Below are 20,828 nucleotides of genomic sequence, written 5' to 3'. Positions count from 1 at the left end.
TGTCCCTTTTTCCACAAGTTCCTTCTCTTGGCAGGTCCTGGAGGCAGAGGGAGTATCCGTCTCCTGCCAGCTCAGGTAGAAGCTGAGTCACCTTCACTTAGCTACTCTTCCTTTCACAATCAGTTTTTTAATTTTCAAAACGGGAGGAAACATGAAGCTCCTCTAAGCGCCCGGGACGGCAGGTGCTGGGGAAAACAGTCTGCAGGAGGTAGGAGAGGGAGGGACTGACCTAGGCTCTCTCCTCCAGGGCTTCTCTGTCAAATCTCCCTCAAGCCCTGACCTTCTGGGAACACTGAAAAAATGACTCACGAACCTTCCTGGAGTCCACACTGGGTTTCCAGCATGTTCTCGGGAAGCCCACCCTATCTACAGCCTGGGTCCTCTGTTCTTCTAGCCTGGAGCCCAGCTTGATAGCTGCAGCGGCCATCAGGGCAGCTGCCTCCTTCCAGGCCTCACTCTAGTCTGGCCTGCAAGTCTGGCCTCCCATCAGGTCCGAGCTCCTTAGGGCTTAGGGTGGTGCCATCTCCTGCTGCAGGGTCTGCCCTACTCCCACGCAGGTATGGCCTGAGCAGTAGCCCTGGATGTGCTTCAACTGGCTGGCTGCCCGCTGTGCCCACCTCTCCCTCTGCCGGATCTTCTGCAAGGGCCTAGAAGACCTCAGAGCCCAGGGCCCTGGCTAGGTCAGCAGGGCAGGAACACCGAGGAAGAGAGAAAGTTTCAGAAGGCACACACTCAGAGGTCTGAATGGGGAAGGAATGAGGAGAGGCCAAGTTTGTGAGAGAAAGCATAACTTTTTAGTCCCTGGGATGGGAAAGCTTTTAGAACTTTGCAGCGATGCAGAACCAGAGGCCTGGGGGCAAAGAGCCCCATGAGAAGCCATAGGACAGCACAGGAGTCCAAAGAGAGGGTCAGAGCAGAAAGTGTCAGGGCAGGGGTACAGGAAGGCCTCGAGCCCAGATACCAGGAGGGGGATGGCAGGAGACTGAGTCCAGCCAGTGGGTGTAGACAGGCACCCACCACACTCTTTCAGAGGCTCATCCAACCAGTCCCGGAAGTCCTTCTGTTCGTCCACGCACTCACCACTCTTACACTGAAATCTGCGGGACCTTCACAAGGTGAATGTTGGGCCGGACAACAGAGCGGACGGTGCCTGTGAGACCTTGGACAAGGGCTGGGCTGGGCCAGGGCCCACGGGAGGTGAGCAGAGCTCCAGTTCTAGGCCCTCACAGGTCCCTGGAGCGTGGCCCAGGACAGACGGGTAAATCCAGGATGGGCAGCTCTGCTCACAGGACAGGGCCCCAGGGATGATTAGGAGGCTCAGCCTCATCTAGCTGGGCAGGGCTGTGTGGATCTGCGTCTGATCTTGCAGGACTAAGGTCCTGGGAAGGACCAGGCAGCAGCTCTAGAGAGTCCTTAGAGCGGGGCTGACCATCTCCTAGAGGGACCTTTGCCCCATGGGCCCTGGGTAGGGGAAGCTGCCACACTGCCCCGTCTGTCATCCATTCCCCCAGATGACTAGTGAGTGAGGGTCCCTGCTCCTGCAGAGGGCAGGTTGTGACCGGAAGAGCCATCTGAGAATGAAAGGAGCTCCCTGAGGAGCAAGACAGCCTCTGCTCAGCCTGGGAACTAATGAGGGAAGCCACTCAGCGGCTGGGACCTGGACAACGGTGGGGGCTGGACCTCTCACAGTACCCTATCACGTCCCCCTAGGCCTCTTTCAGCTTTGGCAGTCTTTACAAATCCAGTTCTGGTGCCACTAGAACCCCATGGAAAGGGAGCCAGGTGATTTAGGGGAAAAGTGATGTTCTGGGGAAAGCTTATCTTGGGACCAAGGGGAGACTCCTCCCAACTCTGCTCTCTCCAGAGAGTCAGCAGAGCCCAGGGCATCCTCACAGAGGAGGCGTTCTGTGCCCTGACCACACGCACCCTGTAGGCAGCCAGCTTCGTCACTCCCATCCGGACAGTCCTGCTCGTGGTTGCAGTGCTTGATTGCAAGGACACATGTCCCATCCCCACACTGGAACTCGTCCCCACGGCAGGTGCCCAGTGCTGCCAGGAGAGGGCAAGGGGAGGGAATCAGAGTCAGGGTGGTGCTAGGATGCTTTCCCCACCACCCTTATCTGCATGCCATAGCCACCCTGGGCAAGAACAGAATCCGTGGCTGAGCTCAGGAGTCCTCAGAGGATACTGGCCAACACACTTCGGTGTACAGATGGGGAGACTGAAGCTCAGAGAGGGGGAAGGCCTTGCCCGGGGTCACACAGCACTCTGGCTGGCAGGTTCAGGACTAAACCCAGGTCTCCTGTTTCCCTGTCCCTGCCTCTCTCCAGGGCCTTCTTTTGAGTCTTGCTGCTCATTACTTAATGACTTCATCCACTCAGCAAACCCTTCCTGTGCCAGGGGTTGTGCTGGGGTGGTGGTTGGGAGCCCAGAGACTCCTAAGAGCCTCCTCATCCTCTAGGAGCTCAGGGTGCAGGGTGGGGCTAGGAATGCTCAGATGGGGACATCAGTGTGAGGTGAGCTGCAGGAGAAGGCTGCTGGGGACCTCCCCAGCAGAAGGATGGGGAAGGTCAGAGGAGTCTGGGCCAGGCCTTGAGGGTTGAGCAGGCCTAGAAGGTAGAAAGGCGGGAGGAGCACCTTTCTGGACAGAGGGGTTGGGGGATGGGGTGGGAAGTACGGGTGGGAGGGCTCACAGCAGGGACACAGGTACCGGCGGAGGCTCCTGGGGTTAGACCTGAGCTCCGCAGCCCGGCAGCCGCGTGAACTCTAACAAGTCCCTTCACTTCTCCCAGCCCTGCTCTCCTCCGTGGTAACCCCGGGCCACGTATTCAGGTAAGGCAACGCAAGGAAGCCTGCACCTGGCGGATCGGGATCGGGAGCGGGTGGCGGATCCGCGGTCCCGGGCGGGGCGGGGCGGGCGGTGTGCAGGGGGCTTACGGCAGTCGGCCTCGTCCGACTTGTCTTTGCAGTCGCGGTCGCCGTCGCAGCGCCAGCCCAGGTGCACGCACTCGCCGCTGCGGCAGGCGAACTGGGTGGCGGGGGCGCAGGCGGCCGGCGCGGAGGTGGCCCCGGGGCCCGCGCGGCCGCAGAGCTCGGCGGCCTCGTCCGAGCGGTCCTCGCAGTCGAACTGGCGGTCGCAGACCCAGCGCTCCGGGATGCAGGCGCCGCCGCCGCAGCGGAACTCGCGGGGCCCGCAGGCCGGGCCGGCACATCCGCGCTCGTCGCTGCCGTCGCCGCAGTCATCATCGCCGTCGCACACGAACACGGCGGCCAGGCACGAGTGGTTGCCGCACTGGAACTCGTGCGGGGCGCACACTGCGCGGGACAGACAGCCGGTCGGCCCGCCGACCCCTCCCCGGCCGGCCTGGGGCCCCGCGGGTCCGGCTACAGGGGCTCCGACCCTCACCCAGGGGCCAGAACAAGTCCCTCTCGGGGCCGAAGGCGGGCTTCCAACGCGGACATGCTAGGTGAGGCCAACACACTTGCCCTTGGGGAGCCCCGCTGGCCTCACTGGGTGAATGAGCATGAGCATGGTGGGACTAGGAGGGGATTCTAAAGCCTTACAGCGCGGCCTGTCTTGAAGGACCTTGCGATGGTCCCAGGACACCATCTGTTAAATGACACTGGCCCTTCCCAGGGACCAGGGTCTGGGGCTGGCTCCTCATAACACAGTGGTGCAAGCATAACCTGCACTGCTCCGCCTGAGCCCCCCGCCTGGTACCTAAGACGTCTCTGGGCCACTCCTGTGGCTCCATCACCTCACTCCTGAACCTTCACAGCCCTGACCACACTGGACCATTTGCTGGGCCCAGTGCACGGGCTCCCAACGCGGAGCCTTTGCTCAAGTTGCTCCATCTGCTGGGAACCCACTTCTTGCCCACCACTGTCTCTACATTTTGCAGTGATAGTTCTCGTCTTTCAAGGGCCCAAATTCCACCTCTTCCATGACACCCGGTGTTTCTCCACTTGGGAAATCTTTGCCTCTGCCCTCCGTTTCTGAGTCCTCACAGCCTATGAAGGCATCTGGGTTTCATGTCCTTTTCCATCTACCCCATGACTCCAGCTGCCTGGGGGGTGACCCTCCTTTGTCCTGACGGCCTGGTACAGAGCTCCCTGCAGTGAGTGGGTGTGGAGTGGATGGCACTGGTCTGGCCCAGGTATGACGTGCAATGATGGGATGTGCAGTAATTAAGGGCATGGGTCATGGCTCTGCCTGGGGCTCTGGGCTTCTCTCTGGCAGGCTAGTCTGAGCTCAGGGGCAGGGAGGAACTTAGAGAACAGCCAGACTTATTGCCAGTTTATAGATGGGGAAACTGAGGCCCAGAGAGAGGAGCAGCTTGCCCATAATAACAGAACCAGAACTTGGGTTTGGGGCTTTTCCTTCCTACTCCTCCTCTTGGCTTTTCTGGTTTTCTCCTCCCTTCCTGGAGTTTTTCCAGCTGTTTCCCAGGGCAGTGACCTCCTCACTTCTTGCCCTCCTGTGTGTCCACACACAGGCCAAGACCTGGCCTGTGGGCCCTGGTGGGGCATGGACTCAGTGGCTGTCGCCAAAGGTGACGTGGTAGTGGTGGCAGCGCCAGATCCTTCCACGTGGGGGCGCCCAGAGTCTGTGTTTTCATTTTCTGGTGGAAAACTGTCAATTTTCATTGTTACTGAAGATAAAATAGAGTGATGTCTTCAGTTTCACCAGGTAGGCAGCTCAGGTCATGTGTTTCTGACAGCTCTACCAAGTGTCTGACAGTTGCCTTTTCTCCCCTTCTGGGCTTTTGAGACACTGGGGCATTGGTGGACAAAGCACACGCCGCTGTGCCGCAAGATGACGCTCACACCTAGATGAGCTCCCCTCCTGCCTGGCCTAGCCCAGCTCGCTGGTGTGCAGGGAGGGCAGACTCACTGCTTTCCGGGAGTGCTGATGGGAAGTGCTTCTTTTCTTTTTAAATTTTAATTTTTACTCGAAGATTCTGATGTCAAGAAAGTGCTTCTTCATACTGAGTTTTCTCTGAGGTTTTGGAGCCGACAGTAGATTTAAGATCCTGGCACTCACAAATGGAAGAAGTTCTGGGAGGTGAGGGGCGGGAAGACCCTTTCTCCCTTGCCTAGGAGGGCGGGAGCTGTGGCACGGAAGCCCAGTAAGACCTTCGGACACCTCTGTCTCCCATAATGAATGGGGAATGTTCCTGTCCCAACATGCTTCGCTGGAGAGACACCCATGCTTGCAGTAGTGGCCTTCATACTGGAGGAAACATCTGATTGTGTGGGTTGGAAAGAGGAAAAGATTCTCGTTGGCCAGTGAGTCCCAGCAAACTTATCACAGCTGAGGAAGTGAGCCAGTGCCATCACTGGGACTTTGAAACTACTGTTCCCAGCCAGGATCTCTCCCTATACCCAGATGCTTCCTGCTTCAGACACATCAAATTCCAAACTTAGAATCTTAAAGTGCAATGATTCGCACACCTCTGGAGATGGCATTTTCCCTGGGCCAGGAAAGATGGATGGGATGCAAATATAGAGGCTGGCAGACAGGGGCAGGCGGCAGTGATGGGCAAGTGCCTGGCAAGCCCTCCAGAGTGACCGCCCATATCTCAGCCCTGCCACACAGCCTAGTAGCGACAGCCAGTCTGTCTCCCCCATTAATCATGTGTTCCCTGAGGGAAGACTGTGTAGGATTCACCTCACTGTCCCTTTCAGAGCCTGGCTCCAGGCCTGGCACACAGTAGGTGTCTCTCGAATTGAAAAAGCGAGGCCTGGCCATGCTCCCCACTGGCCCAGGCCCTGCTGGCCTGCTCCCTGGGAAGGAGATAATCCTGTGCTAGAAGCTCAGTGATGTGGAACTGTCCCAGTGACCACTTCCATCTGTCCCTGCCGAGGCTGCTGAGAATGTCTCCTCTGCCCTGTGACGTCTGTGCTCGAATCTGAGATTTCAGCAACAGTCGTCCTTGACACCTCAGGAATCCGTCCCCTTCCCCCAGCACTGCCAGCGCCCTGGCTCAGCCCACCACCATCTCTCCATACAGTACCCTCCCTGGTCTCCCTGCCCTTGCTCGAAGATTGGCGGACTTGTGGGATGGACGAGCAGATGTGAGACATGGTAAAAAGCTCATGAGCTTTGCGATCTGGTCCTGAACCTGAATCTCGGTTTTATCAGTCAGTCTCGGGTACTTTTCCTCCCTTGTCTGAGCCTCAGTTTCCTCACCTATAAAATGAGGATGATGATGGCTGCTCATGAGGTGCTTGTGAGGATGAAAGAAGAAAATGTCTCCATAGCATCCAGCCATTACTCATGTCCTGGTCATCATCCTTTCCTCTCCGCCTACCAGGCCCCACGGAGAACTGGGCCCCTCCCCAGAAGTGGCTGCCACTCCCTGAGGCTGCCTGACCATGCTTGGCAGACCCTGGGGATCTGACCCCAGACTCACAGGCAGCACAGCCGGCCTCATCCGCTCCACCCTCGCAGTCCTTCTCCCCGTCGCAGCGCCACGAGGCAGGTACACACTTGTGGCTGGTGGGTCCACAGCTCAGCTTCTCTGCAGGACACACCTGCTTGGCTGTGGAGACAGACATCCATGCAGAGCTTAGCCAAGGGGGACGCAGGGCATGGTGCCAGCCAGTCCTACCACCCTGTTCCAGCCACCTGGCCCAAGGCCCTAGGAGTCCCTCAGGGTCCTCCTGGCCCATGTCTCAGTTTCATTACATGAGAAGCCTCTGTCTGCCCCAGGAGTTTTCAAATCCTAAATCTGACCCTGCCACTTCTCTACATGACATCTCTCATGGTCCCTGGTCCCTGGCCCTCAAGTCCCTCTTCGATCCATTGACCCCAACCTGCCCCACCTGGTCACACCTCTCATCCCTCCAAACCTCCACTGTAAGTTCCGGTAACACGGAGCCACCATGCCCTGCACTCTCCTCTGCTATTTCCCAGCTGTGTCCCCTTAGGTGAGATATGTCCCAGCTGGGCCTCAGTTTGCCTTCTAGATCAGCGACTCCATGATTGGAACCTGTAATTTTGGAGGGCTCACTAAGGCCCCAGTGGCTCCAACCGACCCGCCTCCAAGCCCCCTCCCCGAGTGACAGTGCTGAGCCTGCTGCTGAGAGCAGCTGCTGCATGGCAGGGCCCAGCGGGGCTGCACAGCTATAATTACTGCAGCCGCAATCAGAGGCTGACTCAATCAGGGGCCTGAAGCCCCAGGGTTGAATCTCAATTTGGAAGAAAGAATGAGAACCCTATTCAAGGCTGGGGACAGCTCTCATCATGAGTTTCTCCCGGACCCATGTGACAGGCTCAGCCAAGGCAGATGCATCTCAGACCTCCGTGGTTGGCTCCCTATGGCCTTCCAGGGTGTGCAGGAGACCCGATCCCTGTGGCCTCTAGGATGTGCTGGGCATGGTGTGAGAGAATTTTCACAGTACGCCAGCAGGGTGAGAGGAGTATGTGCTGGCCTCCAGCATGGAGGTGGAGGACATGGGCTGTGGAGCCTGGATGCCTGGGTTCAAATCCTAGTTCAGTCACTCACTGACTATGTGACCTTGGCCAACAATCCTTATCTCTGTGCCAATAAAGTGGGGATAATACTATCTCTCATAGCATTATTATGATGGCTAACTTAATGTCAGTAAAGCAAGCCCCTGGAAGAACACCAGCCCAGTGCTCACCGTATGTTACCTATTACGATTATCCACACAACAGATGACTCTGAGTTTGCTTATTCACTGAGTATTTGAGCACTGCTGTGTGGCAAACATGGTGGTAAGCACTAAGTTCCATTCACAGAGCTGGCAGAGAACAGTGTTAGGGTTGACTGAAAGTCAGTTGTGTCTGATACCCGAGACTCGGCACAATCCATTCCCCCCGGAGGCAGGGGGCTACTCAGGCCTCACCCTCCATTTTGCTCTCTGGTCTCAGACCAGTTTCTCCTCTTCCTATTTCTATAGCTGGGATGAGAGGCCACAAGGGATATAGGAAAGGGCACAGATGACTTGGGGAGGGGCAGGTATCTAAGTCAAGGTCCCCGGACACCACTACTGCCGTGGGAGAAGAGCACCTCAGTCCCCGAAAGTGAGGGCCCCAGCGTTAACCCTAGGAATACATTTCATGAGTCCAGGCCAATCCCTTGGGAATACAGGATTCATGGGGTTCATTTCGCCGAAATTTGCCTTGCTTAAGGATTGGCAGACCTGTGGGATGGATGAGCAAATAGCTGTCAGCTTGGAAAGCTGAGCTCTGGAAAGTACCGACACAAAGGCTTTTTATAGAGGCCACCTTGGGGCTGTGTGCAGGGTGGTGACGGGAAACTGAGAGCTGGGAGATGGGGCCCTTTCAGGGTACCTCTAGCACCAACGTACTGCAGGACCCCAGGTAAGCACCTCCCCTCTGGGCCCCTCTGGAATACAGGAAGCCGAAGCTGGCCAGTGCTCCGCCGGGGGTCCTCTCATCAAAGGATCGGGGGTGAGAGAGCTACTAGAAGTGCAGGTTGTTGAGCCTCAGCTCCTGCCGACTGAGCCTAGACTTCTAGGGCAGGGCCTAGGGACCTGCACTTTAGTAACTCCCCACCAAAGCCCAGGTGATTTCCATGCACCTCTATCCCTGGGTTGGTTAACATTCTGCAACACAAGACATGGGATATTTCATCTCTTAAATTCACTACCATAAAAGCGATACAGATGTTCCATACACTTGCAAGCCCCTAAGAGAGCAATGGGATGGAAGGTCAAAGCAAGTACTTATCCCTAAGCCAGGACTCAGGAAACAGAACCTCTCAAGGGAGTAGGAGGGGCCCAGTTTTTGAACACCTACATTGTATCAGGCTGCTCTGTGCTGAAAATTGCATATTTTTTCACTTCACTCTGCCATGGTCTGAACATTGGTGTCCCCTGAAAGTCCATGTTGGAACTTACTACTCAGTGTGACAGCATTAAGAGGTGGGGCCTTGGGGAGGTGATTAAGCCGTAACAGGACAGCCCTTATTAATGAGATTAGTGCCCTCATGAAAGAGGCCAGAGGGAGCCTCCTTGCCCCTTCCATCATCTGAGGGTACAGCAAGGAAGTGCCATTATGAGGAATGGGCCCTCACCAGACACTGAAACTGCTGGTGCCTTGATCTGGAACTTCTTAGCCTCCAGAACTGCGAGCAATCAATGTCTGTTGTCCTGCGGGCTGCCGGCACAAATTCCAGGGGTGCCATTCACAAAGGTCACCACATAAGCGGCATACCTGGAGTGCAGCAGGGAAGCAGTCCTGCAAGTAAGCACTCCATTTTACAGATGAGGAAACTGAAGCTCAGAGAGACCAAGTAACTGGCCCAAAGATGCACAGCAGGCGAGAGCCAGAGCCTGGGTTCTTATGACTAGAGCCTTGCCCTTCCATCAAACGCTGCATGCTCCAGAACCATCCCCAACCTCGCCCCACAAAAGCCCAGGTGGCTGAAAGGGCCCTTGGCTGCATGCTCCACCTCCAGGGGCCTGGATCTACAGACCCCAGTGCAGCAAGTGACAGCTTGAACTTTCAATGAATATTTATATAGTTAATTGCATAACCTTTCAGCAAGGACAATGATTAAACAATCTGTCTGCTTCCTTTCTTTATAATTAATAAGACATTTGCTGTGTCCCTAAATAGACAGCTCTAATTATAGGCTCTCGAGGATTCAGCAGAGCCTGATACCAGCCCCCCCACCTGCAAAGAGCCAAGGCTTTCAGAATGCCAGGACTTGAGAGACCTCAGAGGTCACATTGATGAGCATCCCTTGGAGTTGCAGGATACCAAGGCCCAGAGAGGGGAAGCGACCTGCCTAGGGTTACACAGCTACTGGCAGTGGGTATTCCAATTCCTGTCTCTCCTGGAACCTCACTGTGTCTCCTGTGACGTAGCTTTCCTCCAAAGGTAGGACTCGAGCCTGGCTGACAGGGTCCCAGGTCAGGCCTCTCCACTGCACGGTTCTGGGAAGTTGGTATGGGTAATTACTGACACATGGCATCTCCCTAGGAAGTGGATAGTTATTACCTCCACTTTATGAATGAAGAAAGTAAAGCCCAGGGAGAGTAAGCTATTTGTTCAATGCCTGGTGGTGAGAGGCAGATCTGGACTTCCAGCCCAGGTCCAAACATGCCGCTTAACTTAGTGCACCTAACCACAGCACAAGAGAAAAGTAGACCCTGTTGGGTCTCCCTGGCACCTCCAGTCTGGAGGGAGGTCACTGGAGGAAGGGGACTCACTGAGCCTTTGGGCAGGTTCTGCAAGATGGCCGTCTGGTGTCCACTCTCAGGATAGCTGCAGCCCAAGGGTTCCCAGCAGCATGATGCAGGAGAAAGAGCCTGGGTTTTAGAGGCAGACAGACCTGGGTCCAAACTTCATTTCCTAATTCTAAGGCCCTTAGGCAACTCATGAACCTCTCTGCACTGTGGCTCCCCTCATCTGAAAAGTGGGTTGAATAATCTCCTAGGGCTGGTGGATGGCTTAAATGAGGAAACATAAAATCCCTGCACTCAGAGCTGGAACAAACCAGGAGCTCAGACAACACTTGTCCTTGTTTTATTTCATGAAGTGCAAATGCCAGTGCGGGAGGAGGGGCCTGCTGTCACCACTAGAGAATGCACACTACGAGTCCACATGGCCCACCACAATGCAGACACCATCGCAGGACAGCCACTCCCTCTGTGACAGGTGCCCCTGAGGGGGCCATATGCCTTTGGCCTGCTATGTAAGTGCCCTAGGTTCTGAGAGGCAGGACTGAAGAATCCCACTGTCTCTCAGACCACAGGAACCCTCTAAAGTCGGCAAGGGGGCTTTGCACGAAACTCTGCGTCCTGCGGTGGCTCAAGGCATTTAAAGGCATTTAAATTCCCAGAGAATCCTGCCCCAGAAATTCAAATCCATTGGTACATTCTCTAATTCATAAATTCACAAATTAACAAAAAGGGAAATGTCTGTTCAATTAAAGAATGAAAATACTTGGCGGCTGCTCATTGAGGGAGCACACCTACAGTGTCACCCCACGTGAGTTTTAGGGGCAGATCACCTCCGAATGGGGACCGCCAGCTCTAAGGGACCAGAGGCTCAGGTGATGAGAACTGCCAGTGACACTCAGTCCAGCTCGGGCCACAGGAAGCACAGCGTGGGGCCACCCAAGGGGCAGAAGGGGGAGTTACTCCAGGTTCCTTCAGTCGAGGCCAGGCAAAATGCTGCTAGCTGGGTCAGTCCCTCAGTTACTGGGTGGGCTCAGAAAATCTCTGGGCCTCCATTTTCTGATCTACAATAGGAAGATGAGCCTGGGTCATCAGAGAGGTCCCCCTTCCAGGTGGAAAGTTTCTAAAATGCATGAAAAAACCCTCCATATTCAAATAAATAGCATCCAGAACTATAACGCACCTTGAGCCATCCTCCCCTCTCCCCTCCTCCCTGCCAGCAGACCCCTGAAGGTGGGTCAGAAGTGCCCCCAGTCAAGTGAGCTACGATTAGAGCTGAAATGCTGTTGACATTAGGCAAATGTTCTGGGCTTTTCCACTGTGGCTCCTGGCTACATTTGATAAGTACTTAACTCAGAACCAGAGGGAAACAGAGCTGGGAGGAACCCCAGCCAGCGAAGGGCAGACATTATAATGGGGGAAAACACAAGAATTGGGACCCTCTCTCACATCCCTTTCCCGCTCACTGGCGAATGCAACCCCTTTCACCGACACTATTTTGATACTATAGGAATCTAACATCTTAGTATCTAACAAACTGTTGTGTTGGGGAGTGAGGGCTTGGAGCCAAAAGATAATAATTCAGATAACACTGCCATTTACTCCAGTGCTGACACCTGCATTTTTCCATCTGATTCTCACAATCCCTGTAAAGCAGGTACCATTACCACATTTTACAGATGAATAAACTGAGGCTCTGGATGACTGGGCAACTTGCCTGAGCTCTGACAGGTTAAAAGACCTGAGCCCAACTACATCCAATTCCAAGCTCACTACACTTGACTGCCTATAATCTCTCTTTTAGGGATAGGGAATAGGGCTCCATCCTGGGAGCTGGCACAGCCCCAGGAAGCTGGTAGGCTGTGGAGGTTGCTATGGCAACACCAATTAAATGGATAGCAGGTTGGCTGCTAGGTTCTCATTCAGTTGGTAAGCAGTGAGCAAGCCTGCTACCAGTTCCTGCTGCTCCAAATTCTGCCAGATCCTGACCAGAGTTCCCAGTCTGGCCAACTTCCTCCAGGAAGTCCTCTGCCTTGCCTCCACCTGTCCCATGTCACACGGGGAAGTGGATATCGTGGCTCTTGCACCCCAGCTAGCACAAGCAAGAAAGGGGGTCTCAGAATACTAAGAGTTTAGGAACCTAGGAATCGTGAAGATTCTGGAATTCCGGAATTGTACTGATCAGGGCCCAGAGGCAGGTGGGAAGGTATGCAGGGCTTCACAGTGAGTAGCTGGGAGAGCCTACAGGACAGCTGGGCTTCTGTCTCCTGGGTGCTGCCTTGGCTACTGCTCCCATAGGTGCCTTGGGAAACCTCAGGGGGCTCGAAGAGCCTTTTTTCCTAAAAGGGAGACCTGGCATGAATAAGCTGTGTGTCTTTGGAGCAAGTCTATCAACTTCTCTGGGCTTCCAGTTGTTCCTCAACTGTGAAAAGCGGGTCCGGGAGGCAGGAGGAGTGAGGCAGGAGGGTCCCTGCCCAGCCCAGGGGATGGGAAGGCAGCATGTGCTGGGACAGGCAAGAGGGAGAAAGACAGACTGACACATGGGTAGGGCAGGGAGGATGGACGGCAAGAGGAAGGGTGAGGATAGATGAGCAGGGAAGGGAGGCAGCCCAAGAGGGCAGGGGTGGGCGGGACCTGCAGGGGGACAGAAAGGAAGATGAAAAGGGACATCCACACAAAGAGATCGAGATGGGAGTGGGGGCGGGGGAGAGGGGGAGCCCAGCCCTCAGGCAGCAAGGCAGCCCCCTCTAATAACCACCAAGAGGCTCCTCTCCCTTCCTTTTCTGCACCCCCCACCCCCACCGTGTGGGAGTATCTGCTGGAGTGAGGTGGATGGAGGAGCTGGCTGACTGCAGTGGAGGAAAAGCACCCTGTAGCCACAACCCCTCCCCAAGCACACACTCCAGGCTGCAAGACTCTGTCTTTTGCTAGCTGGGCAGCCCTGGGCAAAGGAGAGAACCGACTCCAGCCTCAGTTTCTTTCTCTTTACATGGGGATCCTCCTCCTTCCTTAGGTTGCCAAGAGGATGAAAGTCACAAGTGGGCGTGGCGGGGCTTTGTTCCTTCTGAAGCTTAGGACAAAGACCTGGGCTTCCCTCCTGCCCGGGAGCCTCCAGGACAGCTTGGAGTTTGGCTGCGTGGCGGGCCAGGAAAGGATGGGGCCTGCAGCATGGCTGGGGAGGCCAGGAGCAGCTGTACGAGGAAACGAGGGCTCCTGTCTTGGGTGGGGGCCGCCCTCGCTCTGTTCTCTCTCTCCCTTTCTTTTTCTCTTATGTGGAGACTGGTAGCTCTGTTGCTAGGAGACAAGGAAACCCAGTTATCACCCTCCGCAGTGCTAGATGGGACTCTGGTCTCCATTGTCCCCACCTCTGCCTCTGGGGCAACTGTTACCCCCTGAAGAGGGGCTCCTGGGTCCCCGCCAGCCCCGCCGTCCTCCACACGCTTTCCCCGAGCCTTTTGTCTTGGGCTCACGCTGCCGCAGCTCTGCCTCTGGACTGCCGGGTCCTTCCCCGCCCCCTTCTCATCTCCTTTTTAATTTAACAAATGTCACGGAATGACCTGCCGGGTGTAAGTTTGCTTTGAGGATTAGGGCCTGGAAAATAAATCATGGAGAGACAAAGCCCTGAGTGTGGGGGGCAGGCCTGGGGCTCAGCTCTGGCCTCCACCTCCCCCAGCTGCCTCTGCCACCACCCAGACGGCCACGGAGGCAGAAGCTCCTAGGCTCAGCCCACCCAGCGTAAAGGAAAGGGCCAGGGCCTCGAAGTCTTGGCTGGGTAGCCTTGGGCAAGTCACTCAACCCCTCTGAGCTTCAGTGTTCTCCTTTAAAAATTCAGAAAATAACAGTGTCTGCTTCATGCGGCTGCTGTGGGGATTAAAGCAGGGAAGGCGCACAGAGAGCTCAGCACACGATAAAGGCTTAGGAAGCGCCAGCTGCCATTGGCACTGTGGGAATTGTGGTCAGGGCCCTCAAGAGCAGCAGCGGGGAGGCCTGGAGGATGCTAGGGCTCCTTCTGGGCAGAAGGGCTCCACAAGGCTGTTTCCAGCTCCTGCTGCCACAGGAACAGGCTCCAACCTGCAAGAGGGCTGTGAAGGAAGCCCAGAAACAGGTCAGTAGAAACCAGCAGCTCAATGCACCCGTTTACCAGGAGCGCCCTGGGAGCATGGCAGAGTGTTCAACGCGTCACCGAGCCTCAAGCCTCCCAACAGGGAAGATTTGAGAAGGAAACTGAGGCCCACCCCACCCAGCCTGAGGGGCAGGACTCACTGCAAGTGGCCTCGGACTCATCGGAGCCGTCAGGACACTCCTCCTCGCCATCACACTTCCACCGCTCACGGATACAGTGGCCGTTGTCACAGGTGAAGTCACTGTCCGCACAGGTCTTCTTGGCTGCAGGGCAAGGAGGAGAACGTGATGAGCCTGGGAGCAGTCAGAAAGCCAGTGGGGCGACCAGGATGTGCTTGGTCTGCAAGCCAGACCATGGGGCCTCCAACGGCCCCACCAGGCCACGGACTGCCTTGCTGACCAAGGGCAGAGGACAGGAGAGACACGCTTCTTCATTCCATAGGCATTTACTGAACACAGCCTGAAGACAGGTAACATTCTGGCTCTGTCCTCTAAAAGCTCAAATCCAGCAAGCATGGCAAGATTCATCATGTCCCTGTCACACTCCTGCTTCCCCTCTAAGTCCAGTTCCACTGCCACTGCCTCCAGGAAGCCTTCCCTGATATCCTATGGCCTTAGCTCCTTCAGCCATTTCTCAGTCCCTTTGCCTGCCTGTCCCACTTTCCCCAACTGGACCAGAAGTTGAAGTCCCTTCTGTAGGCACCAGGGAGTCTGTGATCATGAATCCTCATATAGATGATTCCTTTGTGGCAAGATGAATGAGGTATTTTGTGTTCGGAGCAGTGGGAAGAGGATCTACTGGGCAAGACACCCAAATCAGTCCCTGCCCCCAGGTGCCTACAGCCTGGCCTCCACACTGCTCTGGGGGTTTCAATCCCAGTTCCTCCTCCGCCTTCTCCTATCTGTGTGACCTTGAGGATGTTCCTTAACCTCTGAGCCTACATTTTCTTATCTATAAAACAGGGAGAAGAAGACAAAAGGCTGTGGGGAGGAGCAACAAGAAGTTATAATGTATGAAGAATCTGCAACCGACTCAGGCACATGGCAGATGCTGGAGAAGTGGCAGCTACTGCTGTTTTCAGGGTTCGAGTCTTAATTAGAGGCTGCAGGAATGGGGTTCTGTGCCCGCACAGGGATGCAGCAGGCCGAAAGTTCACAGCTGATAATAGAGCTGAGATGAGAAGGCGGGTACCAGCCCCAGCCCAGTTCTTTGCTGCCTTCTGTGTCTTGTCCTAAGAGGAACCAGAGTTTCCAGATCAAGGAAAGGAAAGAGATGCTGCCCATGTCCTAAGGTGCCCCAGCTCCTTCCCAAGCAGTGGCACAGCACTAGGCCTGCTGCAGCCAGCAGGCCAGGCCTTGGGGAGAGCCAGTTGCCCTGTCAGGCCTTCCGTGGGGGAACTGAGGCTGCCTGGCTATCCCCAGTAGGTGGTGGGGGTTGGGGGGTGTTGGAGACTGGGAAGTGGCCTTGAGCACCCCACCCTTGACACCCTGCACCCTCCATAGCAGCCCTAGGCCTCTGAATTGGTGGGGTCTCATGTGCATCAAATCTGCACTGAACTCACACATGCCCTGTTCCTGCTGGTCCGAGCGCCCAGGACCCGCTACAGAACACGGCGAGGAGGAGAGCCCTGGGCAGGGAGGGAGTCCGGAGGCCTGGATTCGAGTCACTGCTGTGCTGTTGTGCTCCGAACCCTCACGCACATCATGGCCCTTTTCTGACCCACAGTTTTATCAGGAAAAGAGAGGGTGGTCTGGTGGGATAATCTTTCCGGTGCGGTAGTTCCAGAGCAGGAGGCCCAGAAATGAAGGAAGAGGGTCTCTTCAGCCTAAACGAGGATATCTCAGCACAGCAGTGACTTACCCCAGGCCTTGCTGCGCTCAGACCACCAAAGTCCTCCCCTGGAATGAGCTTGTGATGGATGTAACGTCAGGGCCACTAGGATGCGGCCTCTCCCCAGGGGCTGAGAAGTCCCGTGGCCCCAGCTTGCCCCGTTCCCTCACCCTCCCCTCCTCACACTTCCCAATCTAGCCCCACTCAACTGCTGGTGGTCCCCACATACCCCGTGCTTTTTATACCATCACGCCTTGCGCAAGCTGGCTTTAGTCTGAAAGCCCTCTCCCCACCTCCCGCCTTCTTTCCGTTACACACTGGGCTTCAGCATCACCTCCGGTCTTGATTGGGAGCCTCCCCAATCTCCCACAATCCCTGAATGTCCTTCTAGGGCAGAGGTTGGCAGACTTTTTCTGTGATGGGCCATATAATAGCTACTTAGGCTTTGAGGGCCAAATGGTCTCTGTCACACCACTCAACTCTGCCACTATGGGGCAGAAGCAGTCAGAAACATTAGATAAATGAGTGAGCATGGTTATATTTCAATAAAACTTTATTTACAAAAACCGGTGACAGGCTGGGCCTGCAGCCTGTATTTCAGTGACCTCTGCTCTAGAGCATCACCGATCACGAGTCTGACATGGTTTGCTTTCTTCCCTGTCCCTGCAATTCAGCAAGAATTTAGCTCGGGGTAGGTCTCAGCGGGGGACACTGAGCCAAATGCAGGCACAGCCGCTCAGCCTCTGCTCCATACCTGCAGCCCGGGGCTCGCCTTCCCCTGGGAAGACACCCCTGTGGACAACCTTTATTTAAATCTGCCCACAGGCCCTCTGGGTGCTTCTGGAGCTGCAGGCCTGCTTCCCTCCTTTGGGTAGCCTGGCGGGGATTTGGTGAGAGAGACTGGGTCCCTGAATCTGTTCCATGACTGTTCTTTTCAATGGAATCTTTGCAGTACATGTGCGTTCTAAGATAAGTTTTCTTCACACCTTGCTTAGAAGAATGCCTCTGTGTGTGCAGAACTAGAAGAAACCTGAGGAATCAGAGTACACCTTCAGATGGGGAGATTGAGGCCCAGCAAGGGAAAGGGGCTGGCTCAGGGAAACACAGCATGGCGGGGACAGGAACAGCTCTCCTGCCTCTCAGCCCAGGGCCCTGGAGCGGCCCTCCCTGTTTCCTGGCTGAGAGGTCATTGTCAGCGATAGATACAAATGCCACCTGTTGGTAAGTCATAGTCCATAATCATCTTAAAGTAAGTACCAGTGTGAACCACAGCACCTGGAGAACTGCCTAATGCGAACCTCAGAGGTTTTCCCTCCACAAGAAGCTCAGCATCCAAAAAACACTCACCGGGTGCTTCCTCTGTGCCAGTCTTTGCCAGGTGTTTTTACCCAAGAAACCTCATGCAAGGGGCCTACTGTGTACTCATTTGACATATGAGGAAATCCAGGCCCAGAGATGTTAAGTGACATGTCCGAGGTCACTTCTGTGGGAAGCAGGGTCACAATCTGAACCCACAGTCAGATGCCTGCCCGTCCCCACCACGGCTCCCCAAACTAATGCTCAGCAGTATCAGATGTGGAAGAAAAACCTCCGGTAGGTGAGAAAGCCCTGTGGAAGCTTCAGTTTCGCATTCAATGCTTCTGTTCTAGGTTCTGCAGTGAGAACAGAATCCGCCCAGCGCAGCCTGGGAGTTAAGAGCAAGTCTGGGAGGGAAGCGTGGTCAGATAGTGCCCAAAACAGCAGGGCAGGCTTGAAGAAGAAGGTGATGAAGGGGCTCTGTCACTGGGCACAGGACAACCAGATACCCTCCAAGAACCCTGCCCTTCCTGGCATTCTGAAAGCCTGGGGGTGAGCTTGGCCTCCCTCCATATGCCAAGCCCTGGCAGGCACTGGGCAAGGAGACCAGAGCAGCCAAAAACACCACCGCTGTCCCAAAGAGCTGCTTTGAGGTCAGCCCCGCAGGAAAGGGCAGCTGCGGGGAGAGTGCCCTGTGCTGGTGGTTTCAGGAGCAGATTTGTGTGCTGACTGGACCGCCGTGGACACTTTCCACTCTGCCTGGCACCTTTCACCCAATGTCCCTCACAGCTATCTTGGTAGCTGTTGTTAATCCCATTGTACAGAAGAGGAAATTAAGGCTTGCAGGTGAGGGTGTTAGGTGGCAGAAGTGTGATTTCAACTCTGTGTGGCAGCTGCCGAAGCTTGATCCCTTTCCACGGAGACCCTCAGCCACCTCAGTGTTACTGGGCTAAGAACACAACCCCAGGGAGGCTACTGAAATACCTCTCAGGTCTCCTGGAAAGTGCCCAGTAGTGTGCGGCAGCATAAAGCCGGGCCTGGGACGGCACTTGCAGGGTGGGGCCTAGATGGAAGCGCCCTGGAGGCCCCGTCAGAAACCTGACCACATGGAAGGATCTGGAGTCAGAGTTGAGGCTGACTCCTGGCAGAGCCGCCTCGGGGGGATCCTGGGCAAGTGGGGATGTGGCTTTCCCATGCAGCTTTGTCACAAGGACAAAGACTCTCCTGGGGGATCCTAGTGAACACCCAGTGTTGGTCCGTTCAGTGCAGTGAGCCCAGCAGTCCATCGTGAAGAGGCCATATCATCCCTGCCATGAACGTCGTGCCGCCGCTCTAACGGTCGTGCCGCTGTTCTAAGGCTGTCAGAGCAAGCCATGCCAGACCCCCACTCTGCAGGCCTTGGCTCTGGTTCCCAGGGTGACTCCCCAGCTGGGCTCAAGGCCATGGCTCCCTGTTTCCAGGGATTTATGTCTCCCCATGCCAGTGTACCCCTTGGACAATGCCCACCTCTGTGAGTCCCTCAGCCCAGGAGTGATCCATAGTCACCCAGGGTCTGCGACATCATAATCTGGTGCCATGACAACAGATGGGCTGCCACAAAGCACTGGGGATTCTAGGGGCAGTGAGGAGGGGCTGCCCTGGGGCAGAGTCGGGGGAGTGGGAAATCCAGGACAAAGGGAGTGGGAAATGCTATTTATAACAAGAACACGGGCCAAGGAAAGCGCCAGACAGCCCCGGGTCTATCAAACAGTGCCCTGCCACTTGTAGGCTGTGTGACCTTATGCAAGTTACACAACTCCTCTGAGCCACACTTTCTTTGTCTGCACTCAAGGATACCCTCCCTGCTTCACGAGGCACACAGAGTCCTTGTGAGAAGCCCCAGGGGTTTATGAACTGAAAAGCAAAAAGGCGAAAGTTGGAGGTGTGTGAAGTCACAGCCTCGGCCCCAGCTGCTGCGTGTGTGACACGGGATCCCTCAGTCAAACCGTCTGAGCCTGCCTCGTCCTCATCAGGAAATGGAGGTGTGGCGCTAAGGCTTAAGGCCCCTCTGCTCTCAGAGTCTACGATCCTGTGAGATTATTAGAATCACTCAGCACCTCCTGGCTTCCCCGCCTCCAGAGACATCCCTCCCTGAGACAGTATACATCCTTCACATGCGGCTCCCCACCCACATGCATCCTGGAGCCCCTGCGCAGAGAGGAGGCTTCAAAATCCAGATCAGTCCGGGCTGCCCGGGGGCACCCCTCCGTGGCGTTTCCTTGTGGCAATCCGAATGTCCTGCCATGTTGGCCTCCAGGGTCCTGAGGCCTCTACGTGGCTCTGCCTGTTACACCCGTGGAAGCCAAGGCTTAGCGAGAAGTGACTGCTCAAGGTCACAGCACGTGTCTGTGGGAGGGCTGCACTTGAACCCAGGTAATGACCGATCCCACTTTGTGGCCAGCAGGCCAGGCAAGGGCCACCAGACCTGACCCAGAGGTCAGGGAAGGCTCCCTGGAGGAGGGCACTGTGTTCAAGGAAGAGGAGTCAGCCAAGCTGTGGGAGCAGAGCAGTGAGGCGCATTCCAGGAAGAGGGATAACGGAGCTGGGGCATGGAGGAGCCAGCAGAGTGGCCATTAGGGGCTGGGGATGAGGCGAGTGGTAAGGGGCCTGGAGCTCCACCAGGCCAGGGACAACTCGCCCTGCCTGGGCACCAAGCTGCCCCTCAGAGGCCAGGCACAGGGGCCTGGCTTTCCCGGAGCTTGCCCAAGGATCCATCCAGCCTGTTGCTAAACACGCCTGCTCTCCAGCAGCCAAAAAAACCCCAGGGCTCCGGGCTGCCAGAGCCTCCTTTGGGATTTCCGGAGGCCAGGCAAGACAAAAATCAGCCCCTAGTAGAGGAGGAGAGGTGTAGGGGCAGCATACAGCCCAGGGGTAGCCATGCGCGAGGATATTTGGGATGGACACTTATTATATTCCCCCTCGGAGATTCATGACGCACACTGGTTTAAAAAGGCCCTGAGAAGGACTGCAGTAAAAATATCTGATTGACTGTTTCCTCCAGCCTTCCAAGCATGTTTAACCAACGAACCACACCTGGGAAAACACTGCTGGGGCGCAAGCCTCTCATCCTACAGGTGATTAGATGAGGTGCAGAGAAGGGAGGGGCTGGCCTGTTTCACACATTAGCTGTCTGTCTCTGGGCCAGCCCCACTAGGCCATGAAAAATAGGACAAGTTGTTCACAGAGCATGGAGCCCGGAGGGAAGCTGCAGGGACCCCACTGGAGACCCCAATCCTCAGAGCAGGGACATGTCTAGAGAAGGTCCCAGGAAAGGAGAGAGAGAATTGATACCCAGCCACCAAGGACAGGAGATGAGGGAGATGTCAAGCCTTCCAGGCTCTGACCGACCTCTGCTTTCTGT

The 20,828-nt window shown here is 55.8% G+C and overlaps 1 protein-coding gene across 13 annotated transcripts in view; it reads right to left on the bottom strand.

The window, feature by feature from the left end:
- LRP8 (LDL receptor related protein 8) overlaps positions 1-20,828 on the bottom strand; it is a 77,887-nt gene that overhangs the window by 30,519 nt on the left and 26,540 nt on the right. For 7 of the 13 annotated variants that reach the window (XM_032296955.1, XM_032296956.1, XM_032296947.1 and 4 more), the window contains exons 3-6: positions 14,443-14,565; positions 6,417-6,545; positions 2,938-3,315; positions 1,927-2,049 (exon numbers count right to left, since the gene is read on the bottom strand). In XM_032296955.1, coding sequence (XP_032152846.1) covers positions 1,927-2,049; positions 2,938-3,315; positions 6,417-6,545; positions 14,443-14,565 — 753 coding nt within the window. The remainder of the gene's footprint in view (positions 1-1,926; positions 2,050-2,937; positions 3,316-6,416; positions 6,546-14,442; positions 14,566-20,828) is intronic. The other 6 variants (XM_032296960.1, XM_032296957.1, XM_032296958.1 and 3 more) reach the window with 4 other exon arrangements.

Source organism: Sapajus apella, unplaced genomic scaffold, assembly GCF_009761245.1.
Source record: "Sapajus apella isolate SASKATOON/1434 unplaced genomic scaffold, GSC_monkey_1.0 scaffold36, whole genome shotgun sequence".
Taxonomy (NCBI): domain Eukaryota; kingdom Metazoa; phylum Chordata; class Mammalia; order Primates; family Cebidae; genus Sapajus; species Sapajus apella.
The sequence above is the reverse complement of the archived record's forward strand: the minus strand, read 5'-3'. Positions and strand labels throughout refer to the sequence as shown.